The 16,945-nt window shown below is 47.8% G+C and overlaps 1 protein-coding gene across 1 annotated transcript in view; it reads left to right on the top strand.

Moving 5' to 3' along the window:
- PCSK6 (proprotein convertase subtilisin/kexin type 6) overlaps nt 1-16,945 on the top strand; it is a 121,872-nt gene that overhangs the window by 44,429 nt on the left and 60,498 nt on the right. The window contains exons 6-7 of the mRNA XM_024214306.3: nt 1,999-2,087; nt 14,228-14,400. Coding sequence (XP_024070074.2) covers nt 1,999-2,087; nt 14,228-14,400 — 262 coding nt within the window. The remainder of the gene's footprint in view (nt 1-1,998; nt 2,088-14,227; nt 14,401-16,945) is intronic.

Raw genomic sequence — 16,945 nt, 5'->3', positions numbered from 1 at the left:
GGGCGGCCAAACCCCTGGAGCTGGCCCTGCTTTCCCCTGGTAGTTTACCCCAGTTTTAAACTAGGCCCAACCCATCTCCTCCTTCCCAAGGGGCCTCAGAGCCTCCTGTGATTCAGCCATCACTCCTAGGCATTACCTGGCTGGAGCTCAGCCTTCTGGCTCTGGCTTCCAAACTCCCCTGGTGTCAGGGACTTCCCTGCAGGAGCCTTTCTCGCTCTTTGCAGTTTCCCGAGCTTCCTCTCTCTGTTTCTGGTTCCTCTCTGGCTCTTTATAAGGTAACACCTGCCCTCTATCAGGCCCCACCAAGGCTGTGAATGAGGCACAGGTGAGCTGGAGCAGTTCCCTCTCCAAGGGGGGAAGACGTGTGACATGTAGGCATCAGTTTAATGTCGCCCACTGTCTTCAGATAACAACACACTGTCCTTCCTTGCCCACTTCTTAAGAACATGGGATGTGCTCGACTGGATCAGGCCCCTGGGCCATCTAGTCCAGAGTCCTGTTTCTGAAGAGGGTGTTAGAACTCTCTAATAGGGAGACGTTGGATCATCTGCCCCCTTCATGCTGACCTCTAATAAAGATTTGCTTTAACCCTGAAGCATGAGATTTAATATCCCTTCCAAAATTCTTATTGTTAATTAGGATGAGTCTGGAAATTCTTGATAGCCATGTAAATGTCCAACCCCTTTCTGAATCTTGTCAGATTCTTGGCCTCAGCAACTTCCTGTGGCAGTGAGTTCCACAGTTTAATTATGAGTTTTGTGAAAAAGTATTTCCTTTTATTGGTTTTGAATTTGCCCCCTTTTTATTGATTGCCCCCTTGTTCTTGCGTTTTGAGACTGGGAGAACAGAAGCTTACCATCCCTAGACCATTCATTATTTTATATATTTTTATCAAGTCCCCTCTTATTTGTCCCCTTTCTAAATCCCTTCCAGCTGTGCAATATCCTTTTTTGAGACAAGGTGGCAGGTATCCTGGTGAGGCCACAGCACTGATTATATAAAATCACACATTTTTTTTTATAGCAATTGTCCGTGCTCTGTCAGCTCAACTCCCCGCCCCGAACTCCTTATTTGAATATAATTCTGTCCTCCTAATGTAGCGTATACACATCTGCGACCATACAGCATAGCTCTCTTCATGTAAACATCAGTTGCCAAGTAACTTTCTATCAAACAAATGCCAATAGACTTTTCATGCCCTGTGTCCCAAAATGTCTTTCTAAAATGAACAGCTCTACCATTTAAGACAAATGAGTCTATTCTCCGCCCTGTGCACAATGGGCCACATACAGGGGGAATCTTCTAAAGGCCAATTTGTGAACAGAGAGGGGGTGAATGTTCAGGGGTTTAATGTTCATGTGACTTCTGCTGCTGCTAATGGGAGTCGTGTGGCGGAGTCCTTGAACAGCTGACTGGAAATGTGTCCTCTAGTCTAAAAGGACTAACCAAAAACTCTTTTTAAGGATCACCATCTGTGAATTCCCTTAATGATGCCAAGCCTCTAAGCACGTTTCCAATTTAGTGGATTAGATGTCAAAACGTTGTCACACTTTTTTTCAACCTAAATTAAAGTGGGACTTCCACATGGCGGCACATTTGAAAAGGAAACATTAATACAAAAAAGCAATTTACTTGGCCCCTAATTACCTCTATTCCCCTGGCCATTATTGTGTGTTTTTTTTTTTTTTAATAAAAAGCTTCCGCACTCTCGAGTCAGTTTCGTCTGCTGCGGAAGTCTTCAGCCTGGGTTTGAGCTCACCCGAGGAGGGATGGAGATGTCGCAGATGGTGCATTATGACATCACTGTAGAATGAGAGAGGGAGACGTGATGGGATACAACATTGCAAATAGCTTAAGCCGCAATGTGACTGTTAGCAATGGTGTCATGGCACTGGGTATCACATACAATACATACACACGCTTGGTCCACATGTGTGTGTGACTGTGCTGTCAGTTATTTACATGGAAGTGTAGCCTGACTGTAAATTCTCTTTTCAGACATGGCACCCGCTGTGCTGGACAAGTTGCAGCTAAAGCAAACAACTCTAATTGTATCGTGGGCATCGCGTATAATGCAAGAATAGGAGGTAAGGCTGAAGCTAAGCTGTGGCTTTCTCACTGTGTGTGGTTTGCTACTTATATACCTTTATTTCCTGGACCTATAGTTTTGCCAGTCTGGACTGGTGGGTTGTGATTTCTTGAACTGAGATTGACAGGGGGCCAATGAGGCTTTGAAGCAGTGACCTGGTCTGGAACTGCTAAAGCCTTGGATCTTTATTGTCGGGGCGCCCTTATGTCCTTGAGAATGATCCTGAAGCGCCCCCCTGCCCCCGACAGTGGAGCCGTATTTCTGTGAAGAGGTTGGGGAGCTGCTGAATTAGGGGGGGAGGGATATCTCAGTGGTTTGAGCATTGGCCTGCTAAACCCAGGGTTGTGAGTTCAATTCTTGAGGGGGCCACTTGAGGATCTGGGGCAAAATCAGTACTTGGTCCTGCTAGTGAAGGCAGGGGGCTGGACTTAATGACCTTTCAAGGTCCCTTCCAGTTCTAGGAGATGGGATATCTCCATTAATTATTATTATTATATAGTTCCGCTCTTGAGGACATGGCTGACAATGTGCCCTCTGCATCTTGTAGATCCTTGGTTAGTACAAATCACAGGTGGCTACAGCTGGTTGGAACCCCTTCCCCAAGATGTGTCGGTTTCAGTGGGAAGGGGTTCTTTGTGGTTTGTTTGTTTGTTTTTTAGCGAGAGATTTCTCACACTCTCTAGCCGGGCGATTAGGGCACTGGCCTGGCATGTGAGAAACCCAGTTCAAATGCCCGCCCTACCTGATTCAGAGTGATCTGGGACGAAAAGCTCTGGTCTGAATCAGTCAGAGCCAGGATTTGAACCTGGGTTGGCTACATTCCAGGCGGGGCCCCAGTCCGCAGGATGAATGGGAGCACACACCCCGATCCAAGAGTGGGCACTAGGACATGACTCCCTGTCCCCAGAAACTTCCCAAAGGGTTTGAGTTTGTTCCAGCGTGGAACGAAAACAAATGTCAAAACTTCAGAAGTTGCTGCCAAACAGAATTGTCGTCCTGCAGCCAGCTATACCAGTGGCCCCTTCTCATTGGTAGTCAGCTGCACCAGCTTCAATGAGGGAAGCGGCAACACCCCAGTTCGGCTCAATATTCACATCAGAGATTAACGCTCCACTTGTAATCATTCAGAGGGGCTGATCAGGGCTGCTTGGATGTTTGCCTTCCAACTGGAACTGACCGGGGAAGTCAAAAGAACAGGGTTAGGTCTTAGTTTGGTAAAGGACCAGTTTTGGAGTTTGTAGGAGCAGCCCCACGCTTTTTCCCTGTATGATCCTCCTGGATTTTTTTCCATATTTAAATATAAAATTGAGCCAACATGTGATTTACATAGGATTGCATCTTTTACAGAACCTGTCCTAAATGGAACAAACAAAGCTTGCATAGGCTTTTGGGAATGTATTCAATCAAGTCAGACCCTGTCTGAAAATTCCTGCCAATGTTTTCACTTCTTCTTGCACCTAAATCCTGGAATCTAGGACTCAGAATAGTCTGTCTCGCTGCATGGTTCAGTCTCTGGACTCTTTGTAATTTGCCTTGGTAGCAATAGATTTTACTGGCAAGGCTATTATAAAATACTGTTCTCAGGGACTGCTGTGTGCAAGCCGCTTGCCACTTTCCATTATGTAAGTGCAACTTGTGGAGCAGGGAATTGGATGCGGTTTTCTCACAGCTGTGCGATCCCACTTCGCTGCCCTCCACTCGGCTGCTGGAACTGCACGCCAGGGAGAGGCCTGGATGCAGATTGGCAGGTGAGCGCCTTTCCAGCATTGCACTGTCTTCCAGCTGTTTAGGAGTTGGCAATGCTGCTAGCAGGCGGCAGCACTTCGTTAGTGACTCAGTGGAAATGCTGCCTCTGAGCTTGCTGGGAACATGGTAATGGGGCTGCGCTGGCTGGGAGAGGATTTTTGGGATGCTTCCAAAGGAAACGTAGGGTAGGATGTGAGTAGAAGGGGGGAACAGCTCCTTTATTCCTGTTGGGTTTCTTTCCCCTGTCCTGATTTTCCTACCCCTTTTCCTTCCTATGTACCCCCATTGTCCTCCTTTCTTTCCTATTCTCTACAGCCTCATTCTGGCTCCTTTCTCTTTTCCCTCTTGTGCCCGCCTCACCTATCTCTTTAGGCAGAGGACGCATAGCCTTTGGCCCCACGTGCAGTGGGGCTGAAGTGGTATTGGGACATCTGTGGTCCCTTGATTATAGAGAAGCCTAAGTCTGATTTAGTTGGGGATTGGTTGATTTAGTTGGTGTTGGTCCTGCCATGAGCAGGGGGTTGGACTAGATGACCTCCTGAGGTCCCTTCCAACCCTGATATTCTATGATTCTATGTTCCTATGAAGTCAGCAGGAGACCATGCACTTTCTGGAGCTAGATAGAGGTCCGGTTCACCTTGTGTCAACCACACGTGTCCCCTTTCCAACACATCCTTCTCAAATCTCCCTTAAAGGAAACTGCTCTTCTCTTCTGTAACCCTTCTGCCCATCAGAGTTGGCAGCAACAAGGGCCGGGTTCAGTATCTAGGGGTTCCGTTTCAATAACACAATGCAAAACCGGCTCGAGCCCCTACCCAGTGACCTGGGACAATTACATACCACTCCCCTGGGCGCCTCTAAGACGCAATACTTCCCCTCTTGCAAGCACAGAGTTTGAGTGTAGCAAAAGCCTTTTAATAAAGGAGGGAAACAATGCGGCATTATGCTGGGGAAACACCACAAACAGGATTCATAACACAAACCATGAGCAAAAGACCCACCCCCAAGTAAGTTTGGCAGTGTCCTTTTCCCCTCAGTGTCTTAAGTCCAGCAACCTAACAGTCACCCCTTCCACAGTTTCTGTCCTTGGTCAGTGCAGCCCCCAGAGTTCAGAAGCTTATCTGCAGAGTTTACCTCCCAGCCTGGGTGGAAGTGGGGAGATATGGGGGGCATCTTACATGCTTCGCTGCTCGGGTTGACGGCTGATTGCCACGCCTCTCCATGAGGTTCTGCTGCAGTCTTCACTGCCAGCTGCACCTCTCTGACAGCCGCCCTGCTATCCACTCCTCTCCGCTAGCCGCTCCTCTCTGCTAGCCATCCTGCTAGCACCCAACTTGTCTTCCCTTAACACAGATCTCAGTGATTTCTGCTCTTAGTAACGTCAGCTCTTTAGTGATTTCAGCTCTCGGTGATGTCAGCTGTTAGTAGGGGGCCTCAGTGCTGGCGCACTCAGAACCACTAGTCCAAAGTAGGTCTAATGCTTAGACCTCAGAATCCGTGTCTTCAGCTCTGCAGTATGTAACAAGACTCCTAACTGAGTCAAATTTAGCTCTATTATTACACCATGGAGAGGTCAAAGTGGTGTTTGGGGCCCTCAGTTACCCATACCTGTCCTAGCCCCTCTCTCTCTCAATTCACTGGGCTTTGGAACCCATGTCCCTTGTCTAGCGAGTGCTACTTAGTTGAGGGCGAGTCCCTCCGTCATAAAATGCCAAGTACAGTTCTACTGTCCTTGATTCAAACAACCAGGATAACAACACTTTATTACTCCTGCCCCAATAACAAAGAGTCTGGGGATCCCACAGCAGCCAAATTGACCATTTGGGCCAGCAGTCCCATCATGCTAGGCAGGGTGGGTGTGACCCTGCAAACTAGATCAGCCCCTGAAGTCCTTTTCCACAGCTCACCGCCAGATGTCAGGGTAGAGCTCATTCTGACTCTGCTTACACTTCTGCTTCCCTGCATCCCTTCTTTGCCTCCTCCCCCTACTGGTATGTGGAGACCAGCATATTGTTCTTTAGAAACTGGGAGTGGGGGAGCACATGGATGAAACAATTGCTGCTATTCCTGTCGACACAGAGGCTGGTCATATTGAAGGCTGGTCATTTTCAGAGATGCGTCCCTTGCTGCAGGTGGGTCCAAGCACCCGGAGTTCAGGCCCTTTCTGTCCCGCCCTTGCAGACAAAGAACACATAACAGGAGGGGGGCTGCCCTTTCCGGCAGATGGAAATTTGAGCTATTAGCATGGTTTGCAGTAGGATCCCATCTCCGCAACGGCCCTGTGTTTATCAGAGTTGCTCTCACTTTCCTTGCACGCACAACCTGGGCTGGAAAAGGGTGCTCCTGCTGCAGAGAGAGCGCGTCAGTTTTTTGACGCTCCATGTTCTACTCTCCTGAATGCTCAGCATGTTGGATATAGTATCTCCCGGTGCACTAGCTGTCAGGCCAGCCTGCCCATTTGCGCTGTGGGTAAAATTGCTAACCCAGTGTTTGAACAGTCTGATCCAGCTACCTGTGTCACTTCAATACCTTTTCCTTCTCAGAGCCAACTGCAGAGCAACAGCAAATGTCGCTAGTTAATTAAATACATGTAGATGTTCCTGTCCTCCCCTCCCCGCAGGAACTTGATATTTCCATTTAACGAAATATATTCAATAAATAACTGAAAATGACTTTTTTACTTTTAAAGGACGTTTGTACAAACCCTGGCACAATGGGCCACCAGCCCCCTGACCTTGGCACGACTGTAATACAAATAACAAACAGTAATGAAGTAAACGAATCATTATCAGTACAATTGGATTCATGATGCTAATTAGAATCATGAAGTTCGTTTGCACTAGCATATCTATGAACCATTCAGATTTAGAGCATTTTAAAGGATCAACTTACCCCAAACACTAATCTAATCAGCTTGGAGTGGTGTAGTTACAGTGTCAACGACATGTAGTGTCAGGGAATCTGTGGGGCTGACTTTGCAAATGGGCTAGAACGAAGGCTGGAATTGTCGCGTATTACAGGCTACCTTTGTGTGCAGCCGCTGACCAAATCTACAGGAAAATTCATTTGTAAATCAGTTGCCAAAAGGTCCTTTCCCCTTCCCCCCGGGCTGATCTGTCACCACATTGACACAGAAAGAACCTGCAGAGTCAGAGCTCGTTCAAGCAAGGGGACATGAACCTCCCCATCAGCTTCATTTTAGGAGCCTTATTTGACACCTTGCAGAGGGCAGATGTGGCCCATGCTCTGTTACCCTCTGAGCAGTAGAGGAGTGAGCTTAGTACTCGTATTAATGGTAGGAAGGCTTTAGACCTGGGCACCTGTAGGTAGACGTGGTCCTGACCCAGTCTCTCCTCTGCTTCAGCTCAGATATGGAGAAAGGAATTAAGCCTCTTCAGGTACATCCACCTCCTTCTAAGGCTCCCCCTTGGACTGTCCTGTCTCCTGCCCAGGGCTGGCCTTACCATGAGGCGAACTGAGGTGCCAGGCTGTGTGTGTGTTTGGGGGGGGGGGGACGCCACTAGGACCCCGAGTGTAGAAAATTGTGTCCGCTGCTGGTGCATCTGTATTCTCTCTGCTCTAGATGCACAGAGATGGTGGAGTGCTGTGCTGGACGAAGGAGGGCACAAGACACATAACAGGCAGGCAGGAGAAAAGGAGAGAGGGAATAACAGAAAGCAGCTGGAGCTGCGGGGAGAGAGAGAAGGAGGAGCCTCTTATGTACCTCTCTAGCACCCTCAGGAGCCTGGACTGATTAACACCAGCTTCTCGGGGAGCTTCCTGTTTCCTGCTGCTTCCCTGAACCCACTTGAGGTGAACAGGCAGTCAACTGAAGTAGTAGGAGCCAGTTAGGCCCTTAAGATGCTGATCTCTTCCCTCACTCAGGCCCTGCTACCAGCCTGCTTATTTGTCCCCTTCAATTGAGTGTTGAGAGCCACTATAGCTGGCACAGAACAGCAGTCATGAGTGAAAGAAGAAAACGCCCCTCTGGGGCAGCATTCAGAAAAAGCAAGCAAGCAAAGGAAGCTTTCCTATCTAAGCAGGAAGGAGCTCTCCTGAGATACGTAGACACAAATGTTCACGATGAGCCTTCCGGCCCTAGTGAGGATGTGAGTGGCGAGGAGATGCCTGATCTTCCAGTTAGTCAGAGTGCAGGTGAGAGAGAAGTCTCATTTCCATGATTCCACGAGTGAGTGCGTCCAATAAATCAACCACTAGACCGCCCACCCCACCCCGGAACAGGAGTATCTCTCTTTTTAACTTTAGAGTGTCCGTCTAGTTCTCTGCATGGGTGTGTCCACGCACGTGTGTCCGTGTGCATGGCACATCTGATTTCTCTGTGATCCCAATGCAGGGGAACGAATGCAGACCCTATTTTGAAATGTTCGCTGTCCATGCAAGTGTGGTACGTTCACTGGCACTCTGTACTGGTTAAAGGCACTTGTGACAATTCCCTGTTTTGTGAAGCAGGCAGCACTGAAAGACGCTAATGCCATCAGTATAAATCGAGGCTGTAGCAAACTGAGGATGCTGATTGCCTGGTGGAAGCAAGCAGGCAGGGCCTTTCCATCGACTGCAGCTGGAGTTAAAGGTATTCTGCCTCCTACAGGATCAGGCCCTAAAATGCACATGGTATATTTCAAGCGCACCCTCCTTAATAACTATGGAGGCAGGAATTACTTGTCAGCTTTATAAAAAATGCATGGCTCCCTTTTGAATTTGACTTCTTTAATGAGTGCCTCCATGTGTGCGCATGTTGGGGAGACCAGGAACGCTTTGTCGACCAAGACAATAAAACTGGCAGACCGCTTGAGGTTGTAGGTTTGGGTCAATTTTTTTGAAACCGAACCCTATAGAGTTACCGATTGTGGAACAGAATGTGCTGTCGCTTTAGCAAAAGTGATTCTAGATGGATTACTAAAATAAACTCCCGATTTAATGAGCAAAACTTGTCGGGGAGGCCTATTTGTCACACTCAGAAAGCTACAATCTCATTTTACTTGCTGTTCTTCATTGCTCTTGCATTGCTGTTTATTTGCTGTAGGCAAAATACATTACTGCTCAATAAACGAACAGTGATCCTGGCATACCTTCTTTTTGTCCTTCTCTTCTTTACAGCCTGCATTCTGAAACTTTTATGGCTTACTCTGTGGGAAATAGCTGATTTATTTCCCTCTCCTGCCCGTCTTTTAGTTAACTTTGGTTTCCTTCTTCCAAACTCTATAACAGGGGTCGGCAACCTTTCAGAAGCGGTGTGCCGAGTCTTCATTTATTCACTCCAATTTAAGGGTTCGTGTGCCCGTAATACAATTTAACGTTTTTAGAAGGTCTCTTTCTATAAGTCTATAAGATATAACGAAACTATTGTTGTATGTAAAGTAAATAAGGTTTTTAAAATGTTTAAGAAGCTTCATTTAAAATTAAATTAAAATGCAGAGCCCCCCGGACCGATGGCCAGGACCCGGGCAGTGTGAGTGCCACTGAAAATCAGCTCGCGTGCCGCCTTCGGCACCCGTGCCATAGGTTGCCTACCCCTGCTCTATAACCTATAGATCCTGCTGCAGTATTATATAAATTTGGGTTTGATTGCTAGCTCGGCTAGCTATATTGGATCTGCTATGTGATGAGACTGAGGGGATATTTTCCCTCTATACAAGTGCACAGCTGGCAACATCTTTAATGGGAACAAAGTAAAGGGAGAATTTATACAGCTTATTTTTAGGCCATCTATGTAGGTGTGGACAATACCATTGCCAGTGTGGCTTGCAAATGTCTCAACACCTCTGTGAGGCATGCAAGTATTATTAGCCCCATTTTAGATGGGGAACTGAAGCACAGAGAGATTGTGACTTGCCCCAGGTCACACAGGATCTAAGACAGGAATTAAGTTCAGATCTCCTTAGTCCCAGTCCTCCTCCACGTGCCCATCTTTTCGCTGCAGACTCACGAAAGGCAAATCCTTCATTGGTTCATAGACACTCCAGATGGGCAGAGTGTCCCCGCCAGGCCCGGGATGTAGCTTCACCTTCACCCCTTACAGGACTTGTCAGATATTAAATGACAAGATCTGAGCCAAAAGGCCAGGTAGAAGTGAAGTGGATGTGAGGAGCATCTCTGCCTGACCTGCCTTACACCTAATGCGCGTAGTCCAGCGAATGGCTTACATTGTCCCAACGCTGCTGTTTACTCCAGCTCTTCTTCTCTTACATGTAGTGCTGGCCATGTCGCTCTGAAGAAGAGTCATCCAATCACGAGCTGAGCTGGGTCCCAATTCTGCAAGGTGCCAGGCACCCCCAACTCCAGCGCTTGGCTCCTTGCCGGGTCAGGCTTGGAGTTTGAAAGCTAGCTTTTCCTCCCACCGCCTGAAGGATTTAGTGCTTCGAATTATGATGCTACAAAAGGTTTTCTCTTAAAAATGAATAATGTGTGAGATAAAGTAACAGTGATGTGATAACGCTGTTTTCCCTCACATCTGTCAATCCAGGATAAATTAAGGTGTGATAGTGACCAGCTAACTGAAAAAACCTTGTTTGGTCTGAATAATAAGCACCTGTGTAGCACATGCAAAAAACCAATTCCTTGTCACCTGCCCATGCTATTTAGGAAATTTAAAATGCTGCTATAAAACCTAGCCCTGCCTAGGGGTTACTTTTTAGGGTTCGCTTCAGTTTTGTTAGTTCACTTGACAAAGAAAGGAAGCTTTGGTAAATGTCTTTGCTCCTTTGCTTTGTATTTTGGAGATTGTTCCCTGCTGGCAGCAGACGGCGTTAGAAAAAATATATTTGAATTGCCTGTAGTCCAGAGTGCAGCTGCAACGGTAATTAAATCTGTCTGCATCTGTTTGGTTTAAGAAAAATAAATGTGGCAAGGGAAGTGCATTTTTATAAATAGGCGTCTGGTTGGCTGGCTCCAGTAGGCACTACAATGATCCAGTGCTACCTTTCAGACATGAAGCCACTTAACAGAGTTACTAAACTAAACTAAGGGTAGGTCTACACTTACTTCCTGGTCCGGCGGTAAGCAATCGATCTTCTGGGATCGATTTATCTCGTCTTGTCTAGACGTGATAAATCGATCCCGGAAGTGCTCGCCGTCGACGCCGGTACTCCAGCTCGGCGAGAGGAGTACGCGGCATCGACGGGGGAGCCTGCCTGCCACGTCTGGACCCGCGGTAAGATCGAACTAAGGTACTTCGATTTCAGCTACGTTATTCACGTAGCTGAAGTTGCGTATCTTAGTTTGAAGTGGGGGGTTAGTGTGGACCAGGCCTAACTGAGCATCAAGGAAACAGACGGCTCTGAGCTGTTTTTGACCACTCTGTTGATGTGCACCGGGGCGGCTGCCTTCTGATTGCCCCCTCTTACCATGGGGGGCTCTGAGCACCCAGCCCCAGTTTTCCTCCTCTCAGGTACCCCAAAGACTCTCCATGCCAGGCTCTCTTCCTTCAATAATGTCCCTCCTTGGGGCTGTTTTAGTATCAAAACCTAGTGTAAGGAGTTCAAAACGTAAGTCTTGACACAAAATGAGGTCAGATTTCGTGATCCCAATGGATCTTTCTGGCCTTGGAATCTATGAATTTATGAAAATCCGTGTCTCACCCCAGTGCCAACAGCCGTTAAAATCACCGGAGAGACAAGGTGGGTGAGGTAATATCTGTTATTGGACCAACTTCTGCTGGTGAGAGAGAGACCGGCTTTTGAGTTCCCTGGGCCTGACCCAGCTCCGCCTGAGGCATCTCTCCCACACACCCAGCAGGGCCGCAGGAGCTGAGCACGGCTCTCCTGCAATCACTCCTGACTGTGCCTGCATGCCGTGGCATTGGCACTGAGGGAAGGAGACTCCTCTCCTCTGCTTTCAGCGCTCTGCCTGTGCTTTGAACCTGTGGTAAGGGGTGCGGGGGCAGGTTGAGGACAACCAGTTGCCCCAAGGTCTCATTAGCAGAGAGGTGGGGGAGGGACCGGGACTCCCTCTTGATTCCTTGTCCCACCCAACCTCCTTGGAGCCTCTGTTCCCATAGGGTGGTACACAGGTCACTCCAGTTTCACCTGGGGTCAGGCTTTCCTCACTGGATAACCTCTGTGATCAGACGCAGCCTCTTCCATCTCCATGGGGATGTGTCAAGTCAAAGGCAACATGTATACACATCCCTAGCCTAATGTTCCATTAACATGCGATATATATGAACATTGTCTCTAGCACAGTGGTTCTCAAACTGGGGCCGCTGCTTATGTAGGGAAAGCCCCTGGCGGGCGGGCCGGTTTGTTTACCTGCCGTGTCCGCAGGTCCGGCCGATCGCGGCTCCCACTGGCCGCGGTTCGCTGCTCCAGACCAATGGGAGCTGCTGGAAGCGGCGGCCAGTACGTCCCTCGGCCCACGCCGCTTCCAGCAGCTCCCATTGGCCTGGAGCAGCGAACCGTGGCCAGTGGAAGCCACGATCGGCCGGACCTGCGGACGTGGCAGGTAAACAAACTGGCCTGGACCGCCAGGGGCTTTCCCTAAACAAGCAGCGTCCCAAGTTTGGGAAACACTGATCTATTTGAATTAGTCTTCACAGTCACAGTGATTCACTGTTCCAAAACCTAGGTCTCTTATGTATCGGTGTGAGGAAGACTTCAAGAAAAATGATGATAAAGAGCTGGACTGAAATGTGCTATCACTTTTCCTCCTCTTCAGCATGGCAGTTAGAGCATCTTGATGTCAAGCTTTAGAAGGCTTCTTTTCCAGTGGTCAGGTTTTGCCCCCTCACCATATCTCTTGGGCAACTTTGCTGGCATTTGCAGATGGCCAGGTGAGGTTAGACTGCAAATGGTCTGCTTGTCCTACTGCATTTTGGATATTGTGTTTGGATTTTCTCCTCTCTCTGACTTTCATCTTGATTTCAAGGGACTGATGAATCTTTATTCAGTTACAAATAAAATTCTCGCCATCTTTTCCAGGAGATATGAACATGGGTTGATACTTTCAAAGCCACCAGAGGAGTTTAGAGAGACAGCTCCCAGCTGTGTGTATGGGGCTGGCTGGAAGACAAGAATTCTAGGTTGTGAAACATTTCAAGGCAGCAGGAATTTGTTTGAATTCCACGTTGGTACGAAACTGAGGCCTTTTGAAATTGTTCATGAAAGAAAGAGTCCTCCACCCACCCACCCAAGAACAGCCAATAGCCCAGCGCAGAGCAAGAACTTGAACCTCGGGCATTCATATCCCACCATGGGGCTACTGGCTATTCTGCTGTCTCCCTCTTTCTCTGACCAGAAATTTCATCCTGGACCCGAGAAATCATCCTGACAAAGGTTTCATTATAACTCATGTTTCTGCAAACATTTTCCATTTCAACAAATCAGGGTTTTCCAACCAAAAACACTTCATCTACGAAGAAGTGGGTTGTAGCCCACGAAAGCTTATGCTCTAATAAATTTGTTAGTCTCTAAGGTGCCACAAGTACTCCTGTTCTTTTTGCGGATACAGACTAACACGGCTGCTACTCTGAAAGCTCTAATTGTGTGTCTGAATCCCTAGTTGGCTTTGAAAATCTCATCCTGGGGCTTCTAAAGTTCCCAAGGATGCCCATCCTTTACTTAAGTGAAGCCTGACAATCTCCCATACAGTCACCCCTATCACATTGCTCACTGAGCAGTAGGCTCGCATGAGCGATTTCTCTGCCTTAGAAATGGTCTCGTTTACTTTTTAGCAAATGCTTTCTGCCCTTTTTCTTTGGGAAGCAGTTAGCTTGTCCCTGATCAAAAGCTGGCAGACTGTGTCATTTTGGGGCCTGGTGTAACTATTGCTAGATAAAAGTGCATGAACTAACGTCACACACATTCCTATTGCATTCTCAGATGGGGCTTTTTGGTGAGTATTCAGGAAACAGGCTAATGAATGTCTTCCAGGCATCAGAATGAATGATTTGATTAACTGTAATTATAAAGGGGGGGCAGTTTTTAACAGAGAAATGTTATGACTGAAAGAATTTTAAAGGCATGTTCTCTCCAGCAGATGTGGGACTCTACGAGTGTGACTTTGTGAGTGCTACTACTTCTAGAGAGAGGGACGCTGGGGAAATGTTTAGATTCACTCTGGACCAGGCTGCTTTCTGAATCCTGCTCGGGCAGCGGAACGCCCAGAGCGCTCCAAATGACGTATCATTTTAATTCCTTTCCATCAAATCAGCAACACAGAGAGAGAAAAGTGAGAGGGGGGAAAGGTTTCCAAAATAGCATAAGAACTTCACGCGGCGGAGCTCATTAGGGTACCCACATTGGCGTTGTTTTCAGCTATTCAAGGCGTTACAAGCCTTTCAGTTCTCAGCAGCTTCTAACAAAGGCCTTTGATTGCAATCCTGGCACTTTCATAAAAGCCATTCAGCCCTAACGTCTAATGTTTTTGTGCTTTTAGGCGTTCGTATGTTAGATGGAGATGTAACAGATGTTGTTGAAGCAAAGTCGCTTGGCATCAGACCCGATTACATTGACATTTACAGCGCAAGCTGGGGGCCAGATGATGATGGGAAGACAGTTGATGGACCTGGTGAATTGGCCAAACAGGCTTTTGAGTATGGCATTAAAAAGGTGTGGATAATCGAGTGCACTGGAGACACTGTTTTTCCCCCCCCCTTTTGCTCCATATGAAGTTTAAATTCGTGTGTGTTGGGGCTGAGATTAGTGTGGGCTGGGTGTAGAAGGTTAAACAAAGGAAAGAAAGTTAAGGTCGAGAGAATCGTCTTGAGAGAGCGGTGACCCTGTCCATGCCTTGTCTATACCACATCTGACACTCCGGCTACCGCAGAGAGAGCTGCACTGGGGGTGACTCATGACCAATTTTTCCTAGTGTCGACAAGGCCAAGGTGACTTCAGAACTCTCTCAGCATCTGGCATCCCTAGAAACTAGAAATGGCTCGGTGACCAGGAAATAGGAGCGATTCTAACCCCGCTCAGCAGAGCAATGCGCGGAAAGCTCTTTGGGAGGCTTTATAAAATCTACTCAGCACAGCCGTTCTAGGCACATGTCTGGCATTAAAAATAAAATACAAAGGCTTCCCCCAGGGCACTGATCAAACCAGCACTTCCCCATGTCAGGGAAATCCCTGAGAGAACAGCTGGGCCCAGAACTCATAGCAGACTCGGGTCTAATTTGAAATCCTGGACTGGAAGCTACGTTGGGTTAATAAATCAAAAGTATTTGAAGGGAGCTCATTTTTTATTATTAGTTAGATTTATTCTCCCAAGGACTGGGGGCTGTGGGGAGGGGGATTTTTCTCTTTGTTGTAGTGCTGAGGAGAGTCTGCTGCCCCCCCCCCCAACTCTCACTTCCCCCCTCACTTTACCTCCCACTGTGGCATTATAGCTGACAACCAGCCCTGCTAGACTGGAACAGGGAGGACACCTTGTTTCCCAGCCTGCTCGTGCTGCTTGCCTGGTGCTCACTATGGCTGCTGTGGTACGAGAGGTGCACACCTATGCTTCCCGTCTCTCTCCCCTCTGCCTTGGCAGTGTCAGAGCGGCGCTGGGCTTTGGACCTGCAGGTTTGCTCCAGGGCACCGAATTATGTGAACCAGTGAAGCAGAAGGGGAAGTTACTGTCTGACCCCACCTAGTAAGCAGCACATACCCTGAAGCATGAGGATTGCTCATCTCTGTAATACTGTCCAGGCTAGTGTAACTGCACACCTTGTTCATGTGGCTATCTCATTCTTATTTTAGTCTCACCAAGCTCCTAATATCCCGTCTCAGTAAGTTTGATAGGTTATTTCCACGTTGCATAAAGTATTTCCCTTTATCTGTCTTAAATTTGTTCCCATTTAATTTCAGTGAGTGACCTCTGGCGTTCGTGTTATGAGAGAGAGTAAACAGGAGCTTCCAGTTGTCCATCTCTGCCTCCATTCTCCTGGTACAAATACTCCCTCCCCAAACACTAATCACTCTCTTGACCCTTTTCTGGAATGTTCTGCTGCATCTTCCTGGAGCTGACGTGGCCCAAAGTCAATTCACTATTTAAGTCAGGTCATACAGTTGGTTTATACAGTGTCAGGGCTTGACTTGGAGATGTTTAAATCCCCTCCGAACAAGAGCTGGTAGATCAAAAGTCAGTATGTGGAAGTGTGGCTACTCCACTGATCCAACATGCATGTGACTGCAGTGAAATACAAACCATGGAACGTCTTTTGGTCTGCTGGCTCCGGGAGGAACCATGCACCATGGAAGATAGTGCCAGGGCTACAGACCAGGCCATATCATGTGCCCAACACTGGAAAAAAATGATGATTGTGGTGGAAGGACATGAGAAGTAGAAGAAAGCAATGTCATTCTATTTCCTTATTCTCTCTCCCGTTGCTGATCCAGCCTGATGTCTGAGAGCTTTTTCAACAGCTGCGCTGCACTGAGTGGCCTTCTTGATTTGAACTGGCCACAGGGACAGTTTCTCTTTTCTGGGACGTTACCACTGATCAGGACCCATTAATACGTAACAGTAGTTTTGAAGGAGTGATGGGTCCTGGCCTTTGGTTTGGGCCCAGGCACTTCCCTAGACTTTGGAAATGTTAAGAACATGATAATTTATCGTGTAGGAGTACAAACCCACAGGCAGACCCAGATCCTGCTCTGAGGAGTTTATAATCAGGTGTGGTCATGCACAATGTCCAAGAGTGAGGAGTAAGAGAATGAGAGCAGAATTACAGGCAGAGCCTTCAAAGGTGAGGTTTGCGGATTACAGCATACTTTGATAGATTAACCCCCATCTTCTGGGAGAGTGCTGTATGAAAAACCAGCTCCTTCCATGCTGAGTTTCTCGAGGAGGCACTAATGCAGCATTTTTGATGACAGTCAACTACACAGGGCAAAAGACCTTTCTTGGTACCCTTCAGAAATCTACCCCTCTTCACCCACTCCATGGTAGGTGAAAATGATTCTGTATCCAAGGCTTGTGTCATTTCTGGTACTGTCCACTGAAGGGGTGGGAAGTGGCATGGATGTTTTGGATTGAACTAATCATACTTGTCACAGCTTTCTTGAAATACTGAAGCCAGGGCTGTTTGGTCCTTTCAGTCTGCGTGGAGGAAAAGAGGCTCCCTGGGGCAGGGGCGGCTCTATGTATTTTGCCACCCCAAGCACGGCAGTCA

This window comes from Terrapene carolina, unplaced genomic scaffold, assembly GCF_002925995.2.
Source record: "Terrapene carolina triunguis isolate 2854851 unplaced genomic scaffold, T_m_triunguis-2.0 Scaffold67, whole genome shotgun sequence".
NCBI classification, from domain to species: domain Eukaryota; kingdom Metazoa; phylum Chordata; order Testudines; family Emydidae; genus Terrapene; species Terrapene triunguis.
This window is presented reverse-complemented; position numbering and strand designations above follow the sequence as displayed.